Source organism: Aspergillus udagawae, assembly GCF_001078395.1.
Source record: "Aspergillus udagawae IFM 46973 DNA, scaffold_3, whole genome shotgun sequence".
In the NCBI taxonomy this organism is placed as follows: domain Eukaryota; kingdom Fungi; phylum Ascomycota; class Eurotiomycetes; order Eurotiales; family Aspergillaceae; genus Aspergillus; species Aspergillus udagawae.
Genome location: NW_025091266.1, coordinates 2,044,946 through 2,067,476, shown reverse-complemented (window position 1 = coordinate 2,067,476; position 22,531 = coordinate 2,044,946). Strand labels below are relative to the sequence as shown.

The 22,531-nt window shown below is 48.6% G+C and overlaps 6 protein-coding genes and 1 non-coding gene across 7 annotated transcripts; 3 read left to right on the top strand and 4 right to left on the bottom strand.

Moving 5' to 3' along the window:
* Positions 1-1,663: 1,663 nt before the first annotated feature.
* Aud_004574 (uncharacterized protein) lies at positions 1,664-2,234 on the bottom strand (the record flags this gene model as incomplete). The annotated part of the gene is made up of 2 exons (XM_043289513.1): positions 1,664-1,989; positions 2,057-2,234. The coding sequence occupies 2 exons, from the start codon at positions 2,232-2,234 to the stop codon at positions 1,664-1,666; spliced, it is 504 nt and encodes a 167-aa protein (XP_043145448.1).
* Positions 2,235-4,339: 2,105 nt separating this feature from the next.
* On the top strand, positions 4,340-8,126 carry Aud_004573 (uncharacterized protein; the record flags this gene model as incomplete). Its single annotated transcript, XM_043289512.1, has 5 exons — positions 4,340-4,450; positions 4,499-4,533; positions 4,610-5,623; positions 5,677-6,484; positions 6,537-8,126. 5 exons carry the CDS (start codon positions 4,340-4,342, stop codon positions 8,124-8,126), a joined length of 3,558 nt encoding a protein of 1,185 aa, XP_043145447.1.
* A 556-nt stretch (positions 8,127-8,682) lies between these two features.
* Aud_004572 (mitochondrial 54S ribosomal protein bL33m) lies at positions 8,683-8,979 on the bottom strand (the record flags this gene model as incomplete). The annotated part of the gene is made up of 2 exons (XM_043289511.1): positions 8,683-8,852; positions 8,967-8,979. 2 exons carry the CDS (start codon positions 8,977-8,979, stop codon positions 8,683-8,685), a joined length of 183 nt encoding a protein of 60 aa, XP_043145446.1.
* A 3,400-nt stretch (positions 8,980-12,379) lies between these two features.
* On the bottom strand, positions 12,380-12,805 carry Aud_004571 (uncharacterized protein; the record flags this gene model as incomplete). Its single annotated transcript, XM_043289510.1, has 1 exon — positions 12,380-12,805. One exon carries the CDS (start codon positions 12,803-12,805, stop codon positions 12,380-12,382), a length of 426 nt encoding a protein of 141 aa, XP_043145445.1.
* A 559-nt stretch (positions 12,806-13,364) lies between these two features.
* Positions 13,365-13,437, bottom strand: Aud_004570. The gene has a single exon. It is a non-coding gene; the product is annotated as a tRNA-Lys (tRNA).
* Positions 13,438-15,699: 2,262 nt separating this feature from the next.
* Aud_004569 (uncharacterized protein) lies at positions 15,700-16,347 on the top strand (the record flags this gene model as incomplete). Its single annotated transcript, XM_043289509.1, has 1 exon — positions 15,700-16,347. One exon carries the CDS (start codon positions 15,700-15,702, stop codon positions 16,345-16,347), a length of 648 nt encoding a protein of 215 aa, XP_043145444.1.
* Positions 16,348-19,633: 3,286 nt separating this feature from the next.
* Positions 19,634-22,507, top strand: Aud_004568 (uncharacterized protein; the record flags this gene model as incomplete). Its single annotated transcript, XM_043289508.1, has 2 exons — positions 19,634-20,666; positions 20,724-22,507. 2 exons carry the CDS (start codon positions 19,634-19,636, stop codon positions 22,505-22,507), a joined length of 2,817 nt encoding a protein of 938 aa, XP_043145443.1.
* Between the last annotated feature and the right edge of the window lie 24 nt (positions 22,508-22,531).

Sequence of the window (22,531 nt, the reverse complement as noted above, 5' to 3'; positions counted from 1 at the left end):
AAATGTCCAAGATGGTATTCCTGCTGTCAGAAGGACGACAGTACTGGGATCGGCATGTGGGAGAGGGTGGGCTTGCAAAGACTGTCTCATTAGAATCGAGGATAACAAGAAGGATCAGAAGATATATGGGCATTCTCACTTACAGGTACAGTTGACTGCCGTTGAGATGATTAGAATTGATGGCGAATCCAGTGATTCTCCTCAAGCAATCAGCTAGCTTTCCACATAGAGAAGCAATCACCGCAGTATCAGAAGAAACACAGAGATGCTGGCGAAAGCTCCATGGCCAAGTAGATGGAGTTGTAGAGTCCACCAAAAGGCTGTTGCCCCTGGAAGCGCAAACCAATCGCCTCGCAGTTCCACACTGAGTACCTGGTAAGTTGAGGACAGCCAGAGGAGCGCCCTTGGAAGGTCCATCTTCCGTCGGTTTCTCCCCCGGTTTGTCAGGGCTAGCACCAACAAATCAACAAACAAACCACGGCCATGGCGAACCAGCTTTTCACTCACGGCGATAATAATCAGTTAGGTCTGCGCTCTGGAACTCATCGCGTCGCGTCTTTTTCGGAGTTATACCGCACACAGACACTAGGAATACATCGCTCTATATCTGAATATCATCTCTGCTCCAGTCATAAGCCCTCTTATGCGGAGAAGAAAAATGCTTATGGCAGCCTGTTCGAGATACACCAAATCTGGTAGGACTGAAAATGTCCTCATGAAGGAGACCATGGGAAGAGATTTCCAAACGCTGGATGGAGCCACACTACTGAGCCCAGATGACTCGGTTACAATGTAGCAAGCGGCCGTTCTGGACACTTATTCTGTTCTGTCCTTGAATCATATGCACAACACTGGTCTGTCTGCAACTCCCATTTCGCGTAACAGAGGCCAGATCCAGATCCATGTTGGTCCTAGCCAAGATGAAAGCTACATCGGTCTCGTCGATATACTCTTCAAGCAATCGAATCTGCATAAGATACAAGCACTAGCAAGACGTATCTCGGGGTTCATTTCCGTCATTGACCTTCGCCTTCGTCAACAGACAGCCACCTGTTTGAAGCTACGGCTTGTTATTTGTGGATAAGCTTCCCGCTGCAATTGTCTAGAACGTTCAAAATGGAAGAACCAATCCATTATATCACTCAAACCGAAAGCTTAGCATCCGCCCACGAGTGGAGACGTTTTCTCTCTTGACTTTTCCCTGCCACAGGCAACCTGAGCATGGATGGTACACTCTTCCGGAAGCTTCGGGGACACCGGGTGGGCCCATGGGCCGTATTCAACAGTGGCCACAGAATTGATACCTCTCCTGAAGTTCCCTGGACAGATATCTGACTCTACAATCGAGACTCAGGCACTATAAAACTTTAAAATTGATGGTTCAAGGAACATTAGAGAAAATCCATGCTATTTGAGTTTCATTCAAGGGAATGATTGCAGATAAAGTAACCATGAAGCTCTGAGCTCAACATTAACATGACATCGAATAGATAAACAAGGGGAATCGTTGTATTTGGAACCAAGATGCACATCCCTTTCGCCTCTAACTCCACAGAAGAAGGACAAATGAAACGTGAAAGATCATAGCAAGCTCATATCAAGAACAAAGGACAGAAAGGCCCTGCGCGTTCTTGATCAGGCGGTACGTCTCCCGCATTTTGATCTACGAGCGATCAAATGCGAAGCGTGATCCCCAACCTCTGGTCTTCTTCTCATTGCCTTGCGCTCGTTCACCAGCAGTGATCTGCACAGAGCAGTTGCTGGAGTTCGAAGTCTTGAATCCCTTCTCCAGGTCATCGAGTCTCTGGTTCCTTGTCTCCTTCTGGCCTTCTTTTGTCTGGGTTCTTCTGAGCTGCTCAGGGACCTTTGGGAATCTGGGAGTCAAGGGCGTCTTGATTGCTTGAACGACTTGTCGCGCAGAACGACGAATAGTCTCTCTCATCGCCCACTGGCGCCTTTTGGCAACTAAGAAAAGAGCCGTTGAAGATACTGCACGATGAGAATACATCAGTACATGTGGAGGAGAGAGCGAATCGGGAGAGGGAAGGGAACAAACATCCAATGACCACAACCACGCCAACAATTGTACAGAGTGCGATCATTCCTTTTGATGAGACACCAACTGAGTCTGACGATGGACCCGATGCTCCGGCCTCATTTTGAACATCTGTGTAGTCCTGTGCTGCCGAGCGTGCCAGAAAAAGGCTGAAGATAGCGCAATAGCAGAGGATCATAGTTCTATACATCGGAGGAGAATGCTCCTTGGCGAATTGACTCTCCTTACACTGTATCCTATGTGCTATTCCAAAATCTGTTAGACGGTTGTAGAAATTCACGACGGAAGAGATAATCACAAATAAACAGAAGCTGGAGGAAAGACGAGCCCGGGGTCAATAGTACTGTTATACACCCTCAAGCATGGCACAGCCCTCAAGGGGCTTGAGGATTTGTGAAGAAACTGATGCGTAAAAGCTGCATACTGCCTGGTGATAGGCTCGAAGAAGATTATCCCGGCCCATGTACACACCAGATTCTGCAGCTTCAGGGAACGTGCACTATTTTCAGAGTTCAGGGACAGACCCCATCGACGAATCAGCGGAGCGGGACGCTCATCACGGTGTGATATTGGCGCTGATTCTCTGTGATTGACGCTCAGGGTGCGACGGCTCGTTTTGTCATTATAATCCAGCAACCAATGGTAGCTAAGCGCTGGCCGCCGGGATCTGAAGAATCCATAGAGGTCATCTTTATGTCCTAGGTGGAGTCTTGGGTGTCGTGCAAGATCAAGAAATACCGAACCCTTTCTGCCTAAGCAATTTCTTGTGGTGGTGAATAAAGAGGATGTTTGCTACCGTGGTGTGTTGACATGATTTCGAATCTGACTGCGCTACTGTGGGAATATACATACCGCGACCCCTCGCTAAGTATACCTTCATGCCTCAGTTCAGGGCATAATGGACATATATGCTGCTTAATGGCAGTCTCAATCCAAGCTTGTCAGAATTTACTTAGAATTTACTTATTGGTCCAAATATGCCAATTTTTGTCGCCAGCTACGATAACTCTGAAGCATGCTACACTGTTCTTCGTAGCCGCCTTTCATTCTTCCTTTGCATGATTTTTTTTCAAGATGTTTTCGTCCGAATACTGAGTCTGGGTACCTTCCTGTAGCTATTGTGACCTCTTTATGCCGTGTACATGAGTGACGATACGTTCTAAGGTACCCTCTTGCCCATACTTAAAACCGAGGAACTCCTTCGATCCATAACATGGTTAGAAGGGACGCCAACCATAGTATGAGACTACTGTTATTCTTGTACAGTCTGTAAGCTTCTGTATAATTTTAGAAAAGAGCATCCTCCATAAAAGGCATCAGTATGATCCTGAGTCCCTAACGGAGTATAGCTATTGAAGTTTGATGCCGTATGAGGCGAAGACGTGGTACTTCCCGAAACGGAAGCTATCACCTGACGAAGAAGTCTCTTCTGTTGAGGGAGCTGGCGATCTTGTTTCTTCCTTTTCATCTTGAGCAGAATCCTTCCATTCAGTCTCTTTGTCTCTCTACAACTCCCTTGCCCACCTTCTCTCCAGACTTGCAGAAGAACTATCCTAAAACCTGGGACATCCGCGACGATTCTTCCCTGAGTAGGACGCCAATGTGCGTGCCATAGATTACAAGGGAAGTCGACGTTCATTGTTGAATTGAGCATTTAAGACAATATCGAAATGGAAAATCAAAACATTGGCCCTTCCTCACCTGGTAACTCTCTAGCCGTATCTGAATCTGAGCGTGACGGCCTTGCAACTCAATATGAGGGCGATGGAGATCTAATGCTTCCCCACATGGAACAAAATAACAATGAGCCCATCTCACCTAGTCTGAAGGCTCTTATGGAGACAGATAAGGGGTCAGACCGACTGCAAGGAGCTCGTCCTGCTCCATTGCTTCTCGAGCGGCCCCAAAGCTCTGAACTCGATGTCGCGGGATTCTCCTTCGGAAAACCTGGTCCACGTGGAAGGCCCCTTTTGCTACAATCCTTGACAAAGAGGCCTTGTGCACCCAGAAGTCCGTCCTTAGAACAAACTAATAGGCGTGGTATGACTGATCAAGTCAGACATCAAGAGCAAGCAAAGTTCGTTGCTCCAATGCTACCGCTTTCCACATATGCTGATTGTCCTTCAAGTTCTACCTCTCATGCTTCGGGCAAGGATTGCATGATGTGTGGAATGATCGGAGATAACGTATCCCGCTCGAGCCCGACGAGGTTTTGCTCTTCAGCGACAGACAAAACCCAGGACTCGGGAATTGCAGCAAACCGTTGCAACAGTGCCGAAAGCGATGCTCGCAGAAATATACCAACGGATCGACTACAAAGCCAGAGAGCACAAGATTGTGGTCCGCAAACAGCAGGCGACGTTCAACGCATCGCCGCGAATGCAGGAAATCCAGGTGGGTAAAGCCTGAAAGAAGTCCTGTGTAGGTGATCTAACTTTATAGACGGCAACACAAGCTCTGTGGCTCCGCAAGCGAGTGTAAGTTTCCTCCATCATTTTCGCTGGGGTTACTGACGGGTTCCAAGCTTGGACACCATGTCCCACGTGTGATAAGGCAGCACAGTGAAAAGCAGGAAAGGGCTGCTGCTATGCAGCAAAACCCCAACCGCCAGAATGAGGCTACGAGCGGAGAGGGAGTCCCTAATATGCACTCATTGGGTCCGATGACTGATCATTTCAGGATTTCGAAGCGACGTTCCGCAAACGGGAAGAAGGTGCCCAGTGCGAAACGAACTATGACACTGGCTCTGGACAACGGAGGCTCGCAATTGTCAGAGGAAGATCTGTTCCAGCTTCTAGTCAATCGGATGAGACTTCGAGAAGAAAATGAAATCGTTGCTTCCCATCTGCAGGAGCGAATGGAAGCTGACATGTCTGAACTGGCGGAGGAAAACGAAACTCTGAAGAATCAGCTCGAGATTCTCGACAATCAATTACAGCGTAGCAAGTCTCAATCAAAGTCATACAGAGCCCAGATAGAGAACTGGAAAGCAAAACTAGTGAAGTTCAAGGGTATTCTCAACGAGCTTGGAGCTGAGTATCGAAACCTTCGCAATGAGAACCTCCGACTCAAAGACTCAAAAGCAACTCTGGAGAATGAAAGAATCGAAATTGAGTCTGGCATTGAAGATGCTAGGCGTCAAATTTCTCAGGCCGTCGCTCTCGTCGGGGAAAAAAGGAATCAACTGGCAGAGTCCGAGAAAAAGATCGAAGCGATAACGCTGGCCTTGAATAATGCAGAAGAAAAGACAGTATTTGTTCAAACCCAGTTGATGGAAGAAAGGAGAAGATCATCAACTCTTGAGTCGTACATTCACAATAATTCGAGAGTTCAAACAAAGCACCTTGCGGTAATCCGGACTGAACAGCAGGAGATGCTCAGCAAGCTCAACTCTGCGTTTGACATACTGAGTCAGAGTGTGAATGCTTCCCAGGCAGCATCTCAAACCACGTTGGAATTGACACTCGGGAAGAGCTTTTCACTTCTCAAAGAACTGAGCGAACGGCTTTCGAGAGACAAAGTGGATATCCAACAATGCAGTGACATCGTCCACAAGATCTTCTCAAGGTATGATCTGGGACAAAGTACTGAGGAATGGAATGCTGACTTGTTGCTGTCAGTGTGGATACATTCGATCTCAAGCTAAAGGAGGGACTCGAAAGAAGCTTCGCGCTCCACGAGAATGTGGCACATAATATTAGGGAGCAGCTGAAACTCTTCGAAAACAATAACGGCTGTCATATGGCACTTCTCAAGCAGCTCGGGCTCAACGAAGAACAGTACAACGCCGTACGAGAAAGGTTGGAAGCTCTCGAGCCAAGCATGCATAAAATAAACTCCTCCCTCACAACACTCAATGAGAAGGAAATTGATCTTGCTCAGCACATTACTCATCTAGAAAAGAGTATCTCCGAGAGGCAGAACCCGGCTCTAGCGACAGATGTCTGCAGACTATCTACGGAAAATGCCGCACTCAAAAATCAAATCAAGCAGCTTTCAACTAATGTGAGTTCTGCCGAAGAGAATGCTAAGGCGAAGAAGCTCGAGACCGAGGAAGCAAAGCGTGCCCTTCTGGAGGTCACAGCAAAGATGCAAGAAGAGATGAAACGAGCACAGGATTTCGAGGCCGAAGCCGTTAGCCTGCGACAGAAGACGATATCTATCGAGACGAAAATTCGGGAGGAATTGAACAGAGCGAGCGTCGTTTCCAGAGACCAGACCAAGGCGAGGTTTGAGCAACAGATCCATAAACTGCTGCGAGAGAAAGTAGAAGCGGAAAAGGATATGGCCACGATCAGGGAGTCACTGGCTGAGGCCCAAGCGTCAATGGTAATCAACATAGAGTCTTACGAGGGCAGATTCACTAATGGTTTGCAGGCTGAAAGGGAACATGCAGCGAAGAAGCAAAGAGGTGAGTTGGAGTTGACGGTGAGTAAATCAGTTTTGGAGATAAACTAATGAAAATTGCTGATTCCTGTAGATCCTGCAAAGAGAAAAGCAAATACAGAAATTAGAGGACTTCCGTACCCAGGAAGCAGCTCGGATGAGTGAACAGGAAGCGGAACTCGAGCTACTGCGCAAGTCAGAGGCTGCAGCTCAGGCTCAACAGAAGACAATCTCCCAGCAGCTGGATGAAGTCCAAGGAAGAATCGTCGAACTCAATGATAGGCTGACCTCGAAAGACCTTGAATTCGAAAATCTCCAGAAGGAGCTAGACACATGTCAAAGTGATCTACTGGAGAAAGAAGAAGAACTCACACAGGTCAAGAAAAAGCTTTGCGCTGCTGAATCGGCCAAGTCAACCTTGGAAATAGGTAAAGCGAAGGCGAAATCCGAAATACACGCCCTCCTCAAAAGGCTTCAGGACTCGGAGCGCTGGATGAAAAATATCAAAGAGGCCATCGCTCGACCAGATGATCCTTCAGTAGGGGGACCATTGCCGGGTACCTGGGACAAACTGAAGGACTACCTGAGCTCGACAGATAACGACAACCCGTGCTCCGACTCACAAAGAACTAGTGTCCCTGCAGCTCCTAATGTCGCGAATGCGAGTATAAGTCCATCTGTGAACTTGACACCGAACAAGATCTGTCAGAGTCCTATTCAGGGCTTTGTTCAGGCGACAGAGGTGATATATCGAACACAGAGCTTTCAAGGCGGCGGGCTATCTTCCCCAGTTCAAACTGATGCGAGAGCTGGAAACATCGACTCCATTGGTCACTGCGAAAGGCCGGAACCATTAACTGAAATTGTACCATTCTCGAATATTCGACAGCAGCTATCCTCTCCATCTGGCTCATCTCTGAGTCCTGAACCAAGCGATCTTGCAGAGATGCTAGACCTCACCCCAGAGAACAAATCATCGCAGGGCGATACGGTCGTGGAAACGCCGAAAGGAAAGAACGAGAAGGGGAATGCAGCTACATCGCACGAAGCCAACGGTTGCGACCTCAGAATGATAGGTGAACAGTCGCAGAGCTCACAGCACCAGCCACTGAAACTGAACTCCTTGGCAACGGAAACGGCTGGTGGCCATACGAACGCAACCAAGGATCAGGAAAAGCAGAAAACCGTCACTTTCGAGGCAGAAAACAAGGCAACCAGGGTTGAGAAGCGGAAGTTCTCAGCAATTGTAAATAAACCTCCCGAAGAGAGCGCTTCGGAGAATCGGCTTGTCCAGAGACCAGAGCGCACCACGAAACGCACTTATAGCAGATTTCAGCGCTCTCCTAGATCGAAGGGGAGCCCCAAATTTTCAAAACAATCCAACATTTCTCCGGCTAGCGAACTGTCGAATCGTGATACTCATACGGAGAATCAATACACGAGCAATGATAAGAGAGCACGAGTGTCTGTGGCGCCATCGAATTCCGGGACTAAAGGGGAAGCGCAAGGGACTGGCGATTACTTGGAGCGCAGAACAAGTCCTGCTAGGTTAGCATCCGGAAGTAGTAGACAATCATCAGCGATTGAAAGCAACCCAAAAAACAACAGGTGGACGACACGAGGCGCAAGGCGCGGAGGCCGGAGATTACGCAGTAAGCGCTCTCCTCCTTGCGAGAAGCTATAGCTGCTGATGGACACAGGTAAACGCTACAATGCCCGTTTCAGTCAGAGATATAACGAACAGGTTGATGGTATATAGACAGTAGAGCCCGAATTTAGCTCGACCATAATGCGCCTGGAGGTTAGTGAGGATATACTTATGGACGATGGAAAAAAGAGATACGCTGCGTATTTATCATAAGATTGAAGAAGCCACAAAAGGGAGACACCGCTTATGTAGTCGAGAAGATGATGGGAAAGTGAAGATATAGAACATGTTAAAATTAACCCAGAATGTACTGCTCTAAACGCCGAAATGCAAGACCGGAACAGAAACAGCTTAGCAGTACAAGAGACCGCTCAGGAGTCCAGAGTATCGCTTCTGCTGCTGTTTTCCCTAATGTACATGATGGTTGATGGAAGTACCGGGCTCGACTTGTTCGCTGCCTTTGCGATGTTGGATGGTTCAGGAACAGAGTGGATTCATTGACGCTGAGGAAGACGGAGCCAATACGAACAATCCACCTATTCGAAGCGACGGAACTTGACGTTGCGGATATTTGAATAAGAGAGATCGTGAATCATTTCGCCCTTCCACCCTTTGTCGCTTCCAGGAACAAGACCTTCTTCTTCACCACGGGGTCGTATTTGAGCATACTCAGAGGGCGATGCGTACGAGGGCGGATCATTGTGCGATAGTACCCGGTCATAGCCATGGAGATCAGGCGAACGGCAATCGTGCGAGATTTCGCTGTGAAGAGGATCGCAAGTCAGTCATCCGTTCTCCGCGGAGTAGCATTATGATGGGACCAGAAACTCCGAGTTCGCGTGGGAAACACAGCGCTGGAGCAGAATCTGCGCATACCTTTCTTGGCCATTTTGGCGGCTTGCGAGGGAGGGACAGCAAGAGGGGGATGGAGACTTGTCGTGACGGATTCCAAGTTATCGGAGTTTGTGAAGAACTTTGGGATCTGGATAGTATCACGTGATATATTACGTCCTGGAGCGGGATAGTGCGGAATGCGGATAACGCCAAGACTACGGAGTGCCTTCGCTGCAAGGTACATAGACAAAGTACCTCTGCCTATTGACAAAGATTATCATGAAATGTGTGTCAGCTTAATAGGCTGTCTGTTTGTCATCTATGAAACCTAGAAGTGGGCTGTTTCTACAACTGCTTTGTGTAATCGTATCTATCTTTGTCCTGACTCTTGTTGAAAACCTCTCTCGGCCTCTCCAATCATGCCGTTTCAGGCTATAAGTATGAGAAGAGCTCCCAGTTTTCCGTCTGTTTAGTAACTTCAAATTTTTACTACCCTTGCTATATACAATTGCTTGTATACTCATGAGTTAGTGTGAGCATCCAGCTTGAATTCCATAAAGGCAAGGATCTTAACTTCATGGTTCCTTCTTGCATTTCGCGGTTGCACGCCAGTAATACGCTTCGATGAGCAATCAGTGTAAATGTGCCGTGTGCCATTTGGAGAGAGGTAAACAGCTGGCTGTTGCATTCGTTGAATGCTCTTCATCCTTGATTTCCGTATGCTTTACTCGCCCCTGTCAACTTGTACTGGACATCAGCAGTAGAGACGCTACACTTCATTGACCTGACTGAGAGCTCAAGCCTTAGTTGTTGTCGGTTGTAAGCGACTTCAGCAAGAGTCTGCCTCGCGGCGCATGGAAGACGCAATACAAGTACTTCGATGAACGATATATTTTCTCCCTGTGGAGAATACTCATTGGATAAATGCGGTGCTTGTGAAGACGATATTTATTGCACCGAGCATAAGCTGCGGATGTAAGCTCGCGGTAGGCAAGTCTGAAGCCACTCTTCCACTTGACGATGATGGGATACACATGATGACCAGGTACTCTCTCGATTCGGTAAGGAGCTTATCCGCATCATACAGAATCTTTCTTTTGCTAGTGAAATACCCGCGAGAAAACACTACAAGAAGCCTCAATCTTGATCCCCTTCTCACGAGTACCAATGAGGAACCGAGGAGACTCAAGCTTAGGTTTATGCCTTGCGTGCCGCTTTTGTAAGCCTCGCGAACAAATTTCACCAACCCCGTCATCCACAGTAGTTGACCATTTGGAACATATAATTCTTGAAACAACATGACACAAGTTAAGTCCCATCCTCGACGGCGTCGGTTCAGAGTCACTGATTCTATTAGAGACAAGCGCAGATTTCCAGAGGTACAAATCCATATGGTATACATCATCTAGTGATCTACCCGTTTCAAAGGGCTCTGAAGTCGTCGGGTGACCTAGTGATGGATGCTCGAAGCTCACTTAGTGCTGGCTTCATCCGCACCGGAAGAATATGCATGGATCTGCTCATGTGGATCCTCGGTTTCGTAGTCCTTCAAAAGGTGGCTAGCCCAGATCTCATCGATCAGAATATTTCCGTCAACTCGAAAGATTCCGAGGATTTATGCACCCTCGTCCACCATTAACGAGCGCTTTTATTCGATTGAAGAGTTGCCAACATTAGATTCCTGCCAAATTTGAAAATCGATCGAGCACAGCACAAATCTTATCTTCGGACAATAGCTCCTTCGCATCCTGGTCACCCGCCATTCCGAGACATCTCACCCTCCTTCAGTTCTCAGATGCGGGGTTCCAAGATCGCAATCTGAAAGGCATCTTAAGAAAACCTGGAAGTTACATCGGTGATGTTCTTGAAATCCGCTCGGGCCGTCAGGCGACCTCTGCATCGGTTGCAACCGAAACCACTAGTGCACCTTCACCCGCCACACTGTGTTTGATACCCACAGCAGGACTTTTGTCTCCACATCCCATGTCCGTTGGTTGATGCGGCCTTAATTTGCAATAAACGGTAGAGGAATCTACGAGAAGAGTCCAACAGAGCTTTTCATACCACTTGTCCCGCCGGGCTGTGCAACGAAAAGAGTGCTATTTCCTGGAGCGACGGTCTATTCTTTGAAAAGGTTCATTGCCAAAGAGAAACCGGCACTGAAATTCGGCTGAATGCCCTTGATGACTCCTTTTCAAATATGGAAGGAGGTCTGTCTAGGAAATAGAAGGCGAGAAATGAGAATGAATTCATAGTATGCTGTGCCGGGTGTCCATACAGGTCCACGGCACAGAGTCCATCACTCTAGCTTGAGCATCCATCACAGTGCTACCTTGCTTCGACTAAACACTACCAGCCGACAATGTCGACGACGTCGGGGATTGACACGGATTCTCTACCCGGCTACGGAGAGAACGAAAGCCCGAATGACAAGGTTATCCGACCCTCAACCGTGCCAGGCCGGTGAATGAGTTTTATGATGCGCAGTGCGTGCGCTTGCGTTTATTCACTGCTAAATAGCGTGGAGTTCTTACCTCCTCTCAGCCAACATTTCTCATCTGGCATTTACCATCTTCTTCTGAGTTGCAACGTTCTCCATTACATTCTTATCTTCCCTCCTTGGGTAGTCGATCTTACAAAACGTCCTAGCAAGCGGACTTTATCTTACCCCTGAGCAATGATGACCTCATGTTTGTTGGAGCTAGTACACTCATCGCTTTGAAGCACGTCGGCTAGCACGCTGTTAGAACCAGCTAGATCCTCGTTTCCACAAATAACAACCTGGCTTCAAACGTGTCGAGGGCATCCGTACCGCCTCTGTCTCCTGCTACGCTGTGTACAAATGGGACATGTAATTTCGGAGATTCGTATTGACCTTAGTTGATCTGAGTGTATACTGGCAAGACGTCGGCTGGTCTTAAGAGTAAGATTCAGGATATTCCATTTTCTTCGAAAATTCAAGAAACTGAGAAGTAAAGCTAAATCATTAGGAGACAGAGGTTCTTTGTTTGCTTCAGGAATCATCATGACTCCAGCCCTCAAAAAGTTCCTGAGTTGAGGTTTCACAGCAGCAGGCGCATAAAGAAATCATCCATATATCAGGCTACTTGCATGACTCCATTCTACTTTTATTGATGAAATTAGTAGAGACCAAAACAATTCACTAGCTTAGTATAAGGGCGGGCATATCCCGGAATAATCTGTTTCTGTATGTTCTGACTGATGGGCCATCCTGGTTCTTTCTTCACTGGTGTAACTCTACTAGCAAAAACATGAAGTCTTTATATCACCATCCCCTATGAATCTTCACGATCATACACTCAAGCTATTCACAACCATTCCTTTCAAATCCTCTCCTCACAGGTATAAATACTGCCTCATGATCGATCTCTCTTCTCCTCTTCCCTCATCACTACCTACCTCTCTTACTTCCACTCGCACTCCATCGGTCTCAACTACGTCCACTCAATACCATCACAATCAACCACTTCAAAATGAAGTTCTTCAACCTCCTCAGCCTCTCCCTCCTCCTCGCTGTCGCCAGCGCCGCGGCTGTCCCAGGCGTCGAAGGCGTCGAAGGCACCATTATCAACGACGCGGCCTCCCCTGTCAACAACCTCGATGACAAACGCGACCACTGCCGCCAGGTCTGCCTCAACAACCAGATGTGCGGTGGTAAATGTCCCAGATGCGACAAGAAGTCTCTCACCTGCAAGGCTTAGGTTTGTTTCCTTTGCATACTGATGACACAGGCTTGGGCTAATGTTAGTTTGTGTGCTTGTGCAGACAGATACTGCTTTATTGGCATCCATCATACGCTTCGTATGAATTGGTTCTTCCTCACGATGGTGAGTTCCTGATTTTTCCTTGATAATTGACATGCTGATAGGTTTGGATAGACCGCTCTTGCTTCGTCTTTGGCTCTCTTGCTTTGGATCTTGGCAGATCTTATCGATTGGTTGGTGGGGATGCTTTATGACTGAACGGCCGCACGATGATGGCTTGACCTTGATGGTCGAGGCTTGCTGGATGGATAGGCTCTAGATAGACTTACCTAGTCAATCCATTGCTTCATCGTTCTAGTATTGCTTGTAGATGTGCTTTTGTGCTCCATATGATAACTGGATGACGGCCTCTGTTTATTTAGTCTTGAGGTTATTGCTGGTAGTTTTTCGACCCTCAGAGACCGTAATGGCTACATTCTTTTAAGTTTTATGCATTGCAAATACCTTCATAGCTTGACCATAGAAAAAGACTTACACGGAACTTCCCGTCGTGACTTATGATCAACTAAGGCATGGCCTTAAAAGTGGAGCTGGCTACCTGCGGTGGAGCCAAGCAAAGGCTTCCAACCAACAACCTCGCGATCCACAACGGAGACTTGATGAAAAAGAAAATTTGCCCTTCTCACAAATCAGAATTGACAGGAGCAAAAAGAGAAGCCGAACGCGGGGGTCGAACCCGCAACCTTGAGATTAAGAGTCTCACGCTCTACCGATTGAGCTAGCCCGGCTGGCTTCTTGGAGACCTGTTTCTAAATTTCTCTCATAAAGCCAGACGAAAGCTATGTTCTCCCCCACAGTTACGACAAGACTGTAGTGGCAGTCGTAATTGTGCACCTGACACTCTATCAAGATCTATGCGAGATGTCTCTCCACCAATTTTAGCACATCCAATCCGGTAGAAACTTGCAAGACACCGTGAGTTTGCTCGAACACATCGAATCGCCAAGCGGTGGTAGGTATAATTATAGAGTCGACGCTCTGAAGGTTTCTTCTCACATGGTCCATTGGACGAGAATGATCCGGATTCTGAAGCACTGGTACAAACTTGCGACATTTCGCGATGTCCGCGCCTATTCCAGGGCGAATCGCGCGAAGTAGTCGACAATTGCGGCCCACGATAAGGAGAATTTTCGCTGCAACGGCGATCGTGTCGAAGTAGAATCAAATCTCGACGCTCAATTCCAACATACTTTCAGAGAACTCAGAAGCCTGGAATACGGATTCCCAGGCAGCACGTAATCAGGACCGGCCATTTGTTGCCGAGACTTCAGCTCGTGTTGGACTCTTGGCTGTCAGATTGTGGCTGAAGTATGATAAACAGGGAGAGTAGGCTCTGTGGCTTGAGGCTGAACAGTACTAATAGTCATTAGCGTCAGAAGTTGAAATGACTGAGGAGGAAGATTGAGGCTGAGAGCCTGAGGCAGTGCAACCCCTGAGGCTCGAGCGCATAATCGCGACGATCCTCCCGGCCAGCAAGGAACAGAACTCCCATTCGATGCATATTCTGAAAGCTAGGTAGCATCACTGTACATGATCAAAGACCAGAGGCCCGGTATAGGCTACCGGTATAATGGTCTGAAACCCTACCGCGTCTCAGGAATTATTCGCGATCTGGAGGCGGTTGCACCGCGTCAATATGTCGCCAGGCGGGCAAAGGAAGACCAATAATTCCAAGTTAACAATATCCAAGAGCCTATAGCGGAGATATTGTTTGGATAGTGGGCGATAAAATCTATGATCATGATGGTCCCATTTCAAGGAGTAATCAGAACGAAAGTCAATAATGATGGTAGTGGTGGCAGTTGAGGAATGGTGTCGTTCTAAGGGGGGATAAGCCGTAGGAACACGAGAGCGTTCAAGCCACAGTTGGACAGGACGCTTCGCGGTGTTCACACTCCAGCTGAAAATCTGGCGTTTCCCTGTTGTGATCCTGACTCGAATCCTCCCCGAATCCTGAATAGGTAACCGACAAGGATCGCCAATGAGTAAACCAGGACTAGAGTACTCTGGGCATCTCTAAAGTAAGTTAGATGGACTGCAAACATGCAACTATCTGCATGTCACTTGTACCCTTTTGTGCAGCATCCACACCAGATGGAGTCATAAATCATGACAGATGACGGACTAGACCGTAGTGGACATGGGGGAATAGTGATCCTGGAGCCATCCCTGGATGGTCTCGAAGGGGGTTGACCGCCAGTTACGGCATTTAGGCCAATCACAAGACCAGGAATCAACCAACAAGCAAAAACTGTGGCCGACATTGTTGCAGCAGACGCCCTTTTCCTGGCCAGAATTAAAAAAGCAGAGACTAAAAGCACTGCCTGCATGCACCAGCCACAGCAGACTGGCCATTCGCAGCGTTTTGCGGGAGCCTGAGGACTCCATCGAGTCATCCGCCGCAGGCAAACACCAGGCGCTAAGAGTGGAACGGGAATAGCATCATCTGCCAGGCTGCCGTGCACACCCTCCCGCTCTCCACCCTCCCACTGTTCCACAGGCCACAAGGCGTTTTTTCTGAACATCCGCTTGTGACCAATGCCGTCATCCTATCTTTAGACAGATAGACTCCACCACTAGACCATTTTTTGTTAGTCGCAGTCTTATATACTCTGCTTTGGACGATGGATGCCTTCTCTTCCAGGTGACTATATATCACCTCAACCTCCCTCCTCTCATTCGATATTTTTTTTGTCTGTCACTACCTCTAACATCGCTTTACGTTCGCATTTTATAATATCTTCTACCGTCTACCAACTGCTATTACTTCTTTGACGCTTCTCTGAATCGCGTCAACGTCTACCAGCAAGAGAGCTCCAAGCAATCAATCAGCCTCACTCCCTGCTTCACCCACAGCAGTCACGGTGTCGCCCTACGACTCGTCGCGTCGTCTCTTCCATCAACCGTCTCTCTTGTCGTCCCTACGTGAACGAATCCTCATCAGAAGAATCTCAACTCGCAGAGCTGTCCGCCCTCGTCGGTCATACACCATGCCCGCCTTGATCGAGAGTCCCGAGCCCATCGCGCCCGTGCTGCGCGTCCGGGAGCTCGAAGATGACGAGGAATACGTCATGACCGCATTCGAGCGCCATGCCAGCCACTGCTCGCAATGCGCGGAACCCCTGCGTGTCCACAAGGAGGGCCGCTCCCTCTGTGACCGTGGTCACCAGTACGCCCTCGACGTGGCCGAGTACCTCTATAGTGAGAACGGCAAGGCCAAGTCCGTCATCGACCGCGAGTTGAGCCAGCCCACACTGGTCAAGATCCCTCGGGACTGCGTCGCTGTCCGGGGCCTCCTCCTCGCGATCGAGGATGGCATGCGTCTGCAGCGCAAGGAGCAGGAAAAGGCTCAGGCTCAGACTCAGACACAAGCCCGAGTCCAGGTTGTGGCGCCTATCATCAGCTACGACCGCACATACCCCATCGCGCCTCGCCAGGCAAACACACAGCAACCCATTGCTGTCAACGAGATCATCGAGCGCGAGCCCCGCACTCTCAAACGTCGCCGTGTGATCGTCTATCAATCTCCACGCGGATCGTCACGCGGCTCTCTGTACGACTCTGATGCGGCAGACCGTGTTGAGCGCTCCAAGGAATCTCCTTCGCGCATCTACCGACCCACTGGATACTATCGTTGAACTATTATGAACTGTTTCTGAATTCGCTTTCAATAACAACAATGCCTCAAATAATCTGTGCCACGCCAGACAGGAGGACGAGTCAAGGACGCCCCAAATCCGCCGTCGCTGAGCGTCAGGGACCGGCAGTGCGGACTCGCTCTTCCCGGCACAGATTCTTTCTTCCTGCTTGTGTCGGCATTCATGCAAGCTTGCAACGCCTTTCCATGATTGGCTTTTCCATATTTTGACCTGGAATTCTGCGAAGCTCTTTGAACTGCCTTACGCTTTGGATTTTCGATTCTCTACAAGAACGAAACGTTTGCTCTTGCACCAAAGCCAGAAATCATGAAAAAAAGAAGGAAAACCAGAAAGCGAGGATGTATCCTCCCACGTTTCCTGTCCTCAATTCGAGGACTCGCAGGGACCATCTGCAAAGTTTATGACTCAGACTTGAGCTTCTGCAAGCTGTCTTCATCAAGTCATTCCATTCGTTCTCACAGTCTGTCTCAAATGCAAGTCATCACAATATGGCGATTATCATTGGACAAGTACTTAGTCTGTTTCCTTTGTATCGAATACAAGCGAATTCGCTGTGCATCTGGTTCCATCATGCAGTAAACTAAAGTACCTTAGACTTCCTGGTAATCCTTGAAGATTACAGTGAGCAGTAGTACCTAGACTAGGGTGTGAGTCATTAAGATCAAGAAATTTACTGGTGGGTATGGTTGCATTAGCATGGAGTTTGTGTTAGTAGCTGCCACCTAGCTGTTTACCCCGCTGGGTTGACTGCAGTTGTGCAGCGCACTACACATGCACATGTAGAGTACCACACACACAACCTTATTATCTGAGATTATGAGACCATCATAATGCGCGGGCATGAAACTATATTGAAGTGCAGGTTTTATCCCATCCAAAGACACAGAACATACAGTGGAAGTAGATGTGTCAACCAGAATATGCCTATCATTTCTACTATGCTAGAAATGGTCGTCGAGACACCTTTTTGGCGTAGGGGATTTAATGGCTGACAAGATGCCTTAGGTTTAATCCATACCTAGATCCAGGACAATATCGTAAAAAGGATGAGCATTTACACCATGCACAGTTAAAATTCGCCAAAGAGACCTTCGGAGGCACATTCTTAAATTCGATAGATATCTCCTACGTTGCAATACCTGCTGTATCCGAGAAAATGGATATCGACAAACCACCAGTCATCTTTATCCTCAAAAATTGAGAAGCTGACGAGCTCTGAAATCCTGATCAAAAGTCATTTACCGTTCATATGACGAGGGCGTGCCAATACTCGTTCACATCAGACTTGAACAGCCGATTAACAAGTAGAAGGCGAATACTTATCTCTTGAGGATTGATGAGAAAACAACAGTCGATTCATACATCACAAACGATGATTTCAGATCCATGGTTTGTTGCAGTCTGGACATGGGTTCCCTGCACGTGCAAGACGTCAAAGTGATTCCTTCATTGACAAACAGCTGCCCCCCCAGTCTTCAGCACCAGTCCACCACTGATAAACCTCTCACAACGCAAAGTTTCGCCAACGATGCTGAAGTTCAAAGCCCTTATCTGTGGACGCAGGACTGCAGACTCTGATCCAGGATCATCAGATAGAGATACCCGAGAAAGTCCCAAATATGCTACGAAATCCTTCAACTGAGGATGTAGAGATCCTTAGAACTAAACGTTTCCCATTCGATGCGATTGCGTATATTTTCGGGTTGCAGATGGTCACCGGTGCAGACGACAAAAAGATATGGCGTTCTGATGTAATGGAGGCACCAGATTTCCTAAGTAGGTCACTCTGAATTTAATATTTGCTCCCTCATGAATACTAATATACATAGGGAACGTGATTGACGCACTTGCGTGTCTGCGGTGGTGAAGTACACCGCTTACACGTGCTTACCTCTGGACTGTCGAAGGGCCTTTAGCAGATGCAAAGATAAAGGTCCCCCTGACTTCAGTTATTGCACTTGAAGCTGGGATGACAGTAGTTCCACGGTAAGAGTTTTACGAAAAGTAGCTCCAATCGTACTACGCCCCAAAGTCGGTATAATGTTCGACGTGCAATACCAGGGCAGACCTCGGACACTAAAGATTCTTCCGTCAAGGATGTCATGAAGGGGCTGTCCCACAGCATCTAGGACAAAGCCATAAATGCCAAACCTACAAAGTCTCTCCTGACCAGGACGCTTTGCAAGATCACCCGAGGATGGAAGTTAAGAACGCAAGGGAGATCAGTGCAAGGCAGGAGATGGTATAGGCCAGGTGAGAGAGGCCGGCTTGGGGGAGGTAAGGAATTTTCTGTACTATTGAACAGTGAATTCCTGTACTCTTTAGCAGTGAATAAACAAACGGCCATGTATTGCGCATCCAAAACTCATTCAATGGCCTGACCACAGTTGACGTCCAAAGTCACCCCGGCTAAAAGCCGAAAGCTTCGCACTCATATGGCAGATAAGTTCAGCTGAGTCGGAGTAAGCTGGGCTAACTGATTGACTGTCATCTCCAATCCCTTACGTTGTCACAACGACTCAACAAGATGAGACGCCAGCTCGATAGTTCCTCGGACAAACAAGCAAGACGGAGATGTTATTATTTCTTCCTGCCATCCAGCAACGCATCTTGGAGAAAAGCCGATTGTTCAGCCTACTAACAAGCTCTTATTGGACATCATTTTCTATCCCACGGTCCAGAATCAACACGCGCGGCCTGGTTGCTTCTCGCCCGTCCCTCAGACCCGCGAGACTTATAGGCAATCTTAACGGCGGATGATCAAAGGGAGTACAAGGCGCTATACGGGATCTGGACTAATGCTTGACGGTCAATACATATATTTTATCTTTAACTACTTCTTGGTAAATGGGACAAGCATACAAATACATAGAAATATGTTATGGTGGAATTTGGATGGGTTGACACTGTATCTATTCATTTGACTATTTTAGGCAAGCTACGAGATCTATATTTCTTCAAGATAAATACACCTACTGCTTCTCGACTATTCATATTTCACACGAGAATAAGCTTATTTGCTTTTCATTTGCATATTTGTTATGGTTAGACGTCTTGACCACCCTTGCAATGAGGTAGCTGCAGCAAGCTGCATCTCACTCACACTAACCATGCACCTCCACTTCTAGGTCGAATTGTCAGCTCTGACCAAGTCATTCACCTGAACACAGGTTAATAACAGCACATGATGTGTATATTGCAGCTTCAAGCTGAGAGGGAGACAAAATAGTAGCTGCAAGCCATAGCATAATCCAGTCCGATCACAATGGCTCAGCAACCATCTCGTCACACCGTGGAATGGATCAAGCAGCAGCAGGCCGAAGCGGGGGTCGCTGCCCGAAAGGCGCGTAAGCTACGGCCAAAACTACCGATCTGGCTGGATGACTTTCCGCAAAACGATTCAGATGCATTCGACAGAATCCCTGAGCGAGTTCCATTACCTGAGTCTCGCGATGCATCGTCCACGGCCAGTGACCCTGGAGAAAGAGATGGAAATGCAGCGAGGCCTTCCCTGGAGGCGATTGATCGCGATGACACCTTCGTCCAGCCTTGGTCTATTCCATTGCCGCCATCACCGCCGCCGTCACCAGGACAGCAGCGAGCACAGCGGCCGGCGGCCAAAGAACTGAAAAGGGGAAAACGCCCACCCCGTGAGCCCTACTATCGCGTTCTGGACCGCGCAGAAAACCTATTCGACCACATCAAGCACGGCAATATCCGCAAGTTTCCCCGCGTGGAGAGAACCTCCATCACGCTGTACGAGTACTACGACGATAACAGGGCGTTCAGGATAGAGCTAGAGAGCGCTCTCGCGATCTCCGGCTTCCGGGACATGCGGGAGGGGTTGAAAGGGCGCGTCTTTCTCGTTGAGGATCTGTCCAGGGAAACTATCGACGCCTTGGGGGAGACGTTTGGGATCACCCCCGAGTTCTTCGAGGAACATCTGTTGAACTCTGGGTACGGTGGCGCGCAGTATGATGATCCACCGGCACGGTCATGGAAGACGGCTAGGTTGAACAAGTCGTATGTGTCGATCCAGTGGTTTCGGCCCGTGTATCGTCGTCCACCATTATTTTCCAATCGCGACCGGGAAGACCTGCTTGATTTGCAGGGTGATGGGTTAGAGTATATCTCCGGCAATTCAAGCATTAGTCTCAAAGCCGAGACAAATATATTTCGCTCCGAGTGGGATCTGCGCGTTGATCCGCGCGTGGCGGCACAGGAGATGAGCGAGTTTGGGTTGGTGGAACGGGCGTCGATTTGGAGACAGCAGGCTGAGAATATGGAGTATGAAACTGGTGAGCTCATACGTCCCCTGGAAGGTTGATTACCGGGGAGACTGACTAGAATTGTAGTTATCGTCTTGCTTGATCCGCTGCCGACGATTAGCATCAGCCATGATGTGACACTTCAGATCCCCAAAGTCACCATGGTCGAGCCTGGCGATCGTGATGATCATGGTACCGGAAATAACGATGGAACGAGAACTCGACCAGTCCTGATAATCGGGGGCGATGATACGGCTGGGGGCTTTGCGATTCCGATCGAAAACCCACGACGAGAGGAGACACCACGCCCGGTATTGGACTGGCTGCTCAGGCGACGCAGACCAGAAGTTGATAGAAGGAAGGTGAACGTGAAGACGAGCTTCCAGGTTTTGGTCAAGCAGATGGCTCCCCGAAAGACCATTAGAATTGACCTGGAGAAGGCCTTTCTGACAGGTGATTCCCTGAGCAGGCTCCAGGAGGAACTCAACGAGACAAGCTCCACTGGGCACGCAATGCGAGATATAATAGAGGACATGTTTAGGGAAGATACAGTGCCTGTCAGCGTACCAGATACGTTGTTTGAGATCATTGGTCAAGACACGTCGACTTTGCTCCGGGTGCTCAGCGAGATCCTAAGCGACATGGAGGTCGATATTCTCGACGACACGAAGATGGAAGATCGACTGGCATTGTGGCGTCAGCTCATCAGTAAAGCCGAGCGAGAGCTGTTGGAACTCAAAACATCTACCAGGAGCTTTCTGGCTTTCTTTGGTTTCGCATTTCCAGCCGGTACATCTGCAGCAACCTCAGACGACAACCCAGACATTATAAGAAAGGTGGCAGCTCTCTTCGGGGAGATCGACCAGATGCTCACCAGACTCCGGCGTGCGTCTTCATCCTTGACATCCAATATGGGTCTCTTGGACAGTCGACGCTCCATCGATGAAGCGCACGCCGTCACGCGCCTCACCGAGCTCGCATTTCTCTTCATTCCGCTATCGTTTTCAGCAACTATCTTTGGGATGCAGATCGAGCCATTCAAAGACTCGGCCCCGCTGTGGAACTTTTTCGTGGTTGCCATTACTGTGACCACATTCGCATACCTAATGCGACTCACAATGCGCAGTCAATGGCTGGGAAATGTGAAGCAGAGCGTGAAGCAGGATGTTAGACGCTACGCGGAGCAACACGGTCTTCCGGTGCAAGTACGGTCTCTGTCGATGCTGTTACTCTTGCAATGGTTCGGAAGCACAGTCGAGCGGAGCATCAAAGTAACCTGGTCCTGGATAGGCAGGAAGGGCCGTACGGCTGGGATCGAGTTATGGAGGGTGGTCGGGTTCCCAGTCAGTTTTACCCTGCTTATCGGCACTGTTGCAGCAGCACCTATCGCCGTTCTCTGGACCCGGGCTATCGACCGAGGTGTGCAGGGCGCAGTTACCCTTGTAATCATACTTGCCCTCCTAGGCTTCGTGGGTGTACCCTACTGGCGCAGGTCCGATCCCAATTTTCGCTCTGCTTTCCCGAAACTCGTTATGCGCCTGCTGAGGCGTATTCCCTCAAAAACGCGCTCGTTGCTTCTCTGGGCCCTTGGAATAGCAGCCTTTGTCGCAATTCCGCTAGCATTGATCTGGACACGTCCACTGGCGTCGGGTATTAAAGCCGGCCTGACTGCGGCCATTCTGGTTATTTTGCTGCCCTTTGTCTTCTTTCTTGGATTGAGGGTCTTATTTTATAGGCCTAGGGCTGTATCCGATACAGGGGAGAGTTCCACTTCTGCCTCGTATATTTCATATTCGTATGCGACATCCCTCCCTGATGTGGTGGCCACAGAGTCTACGAGCAGCCGCTCTCAGCGTACTCATAATCCTTGATAACCTGGGAAACATCTCCTGTTA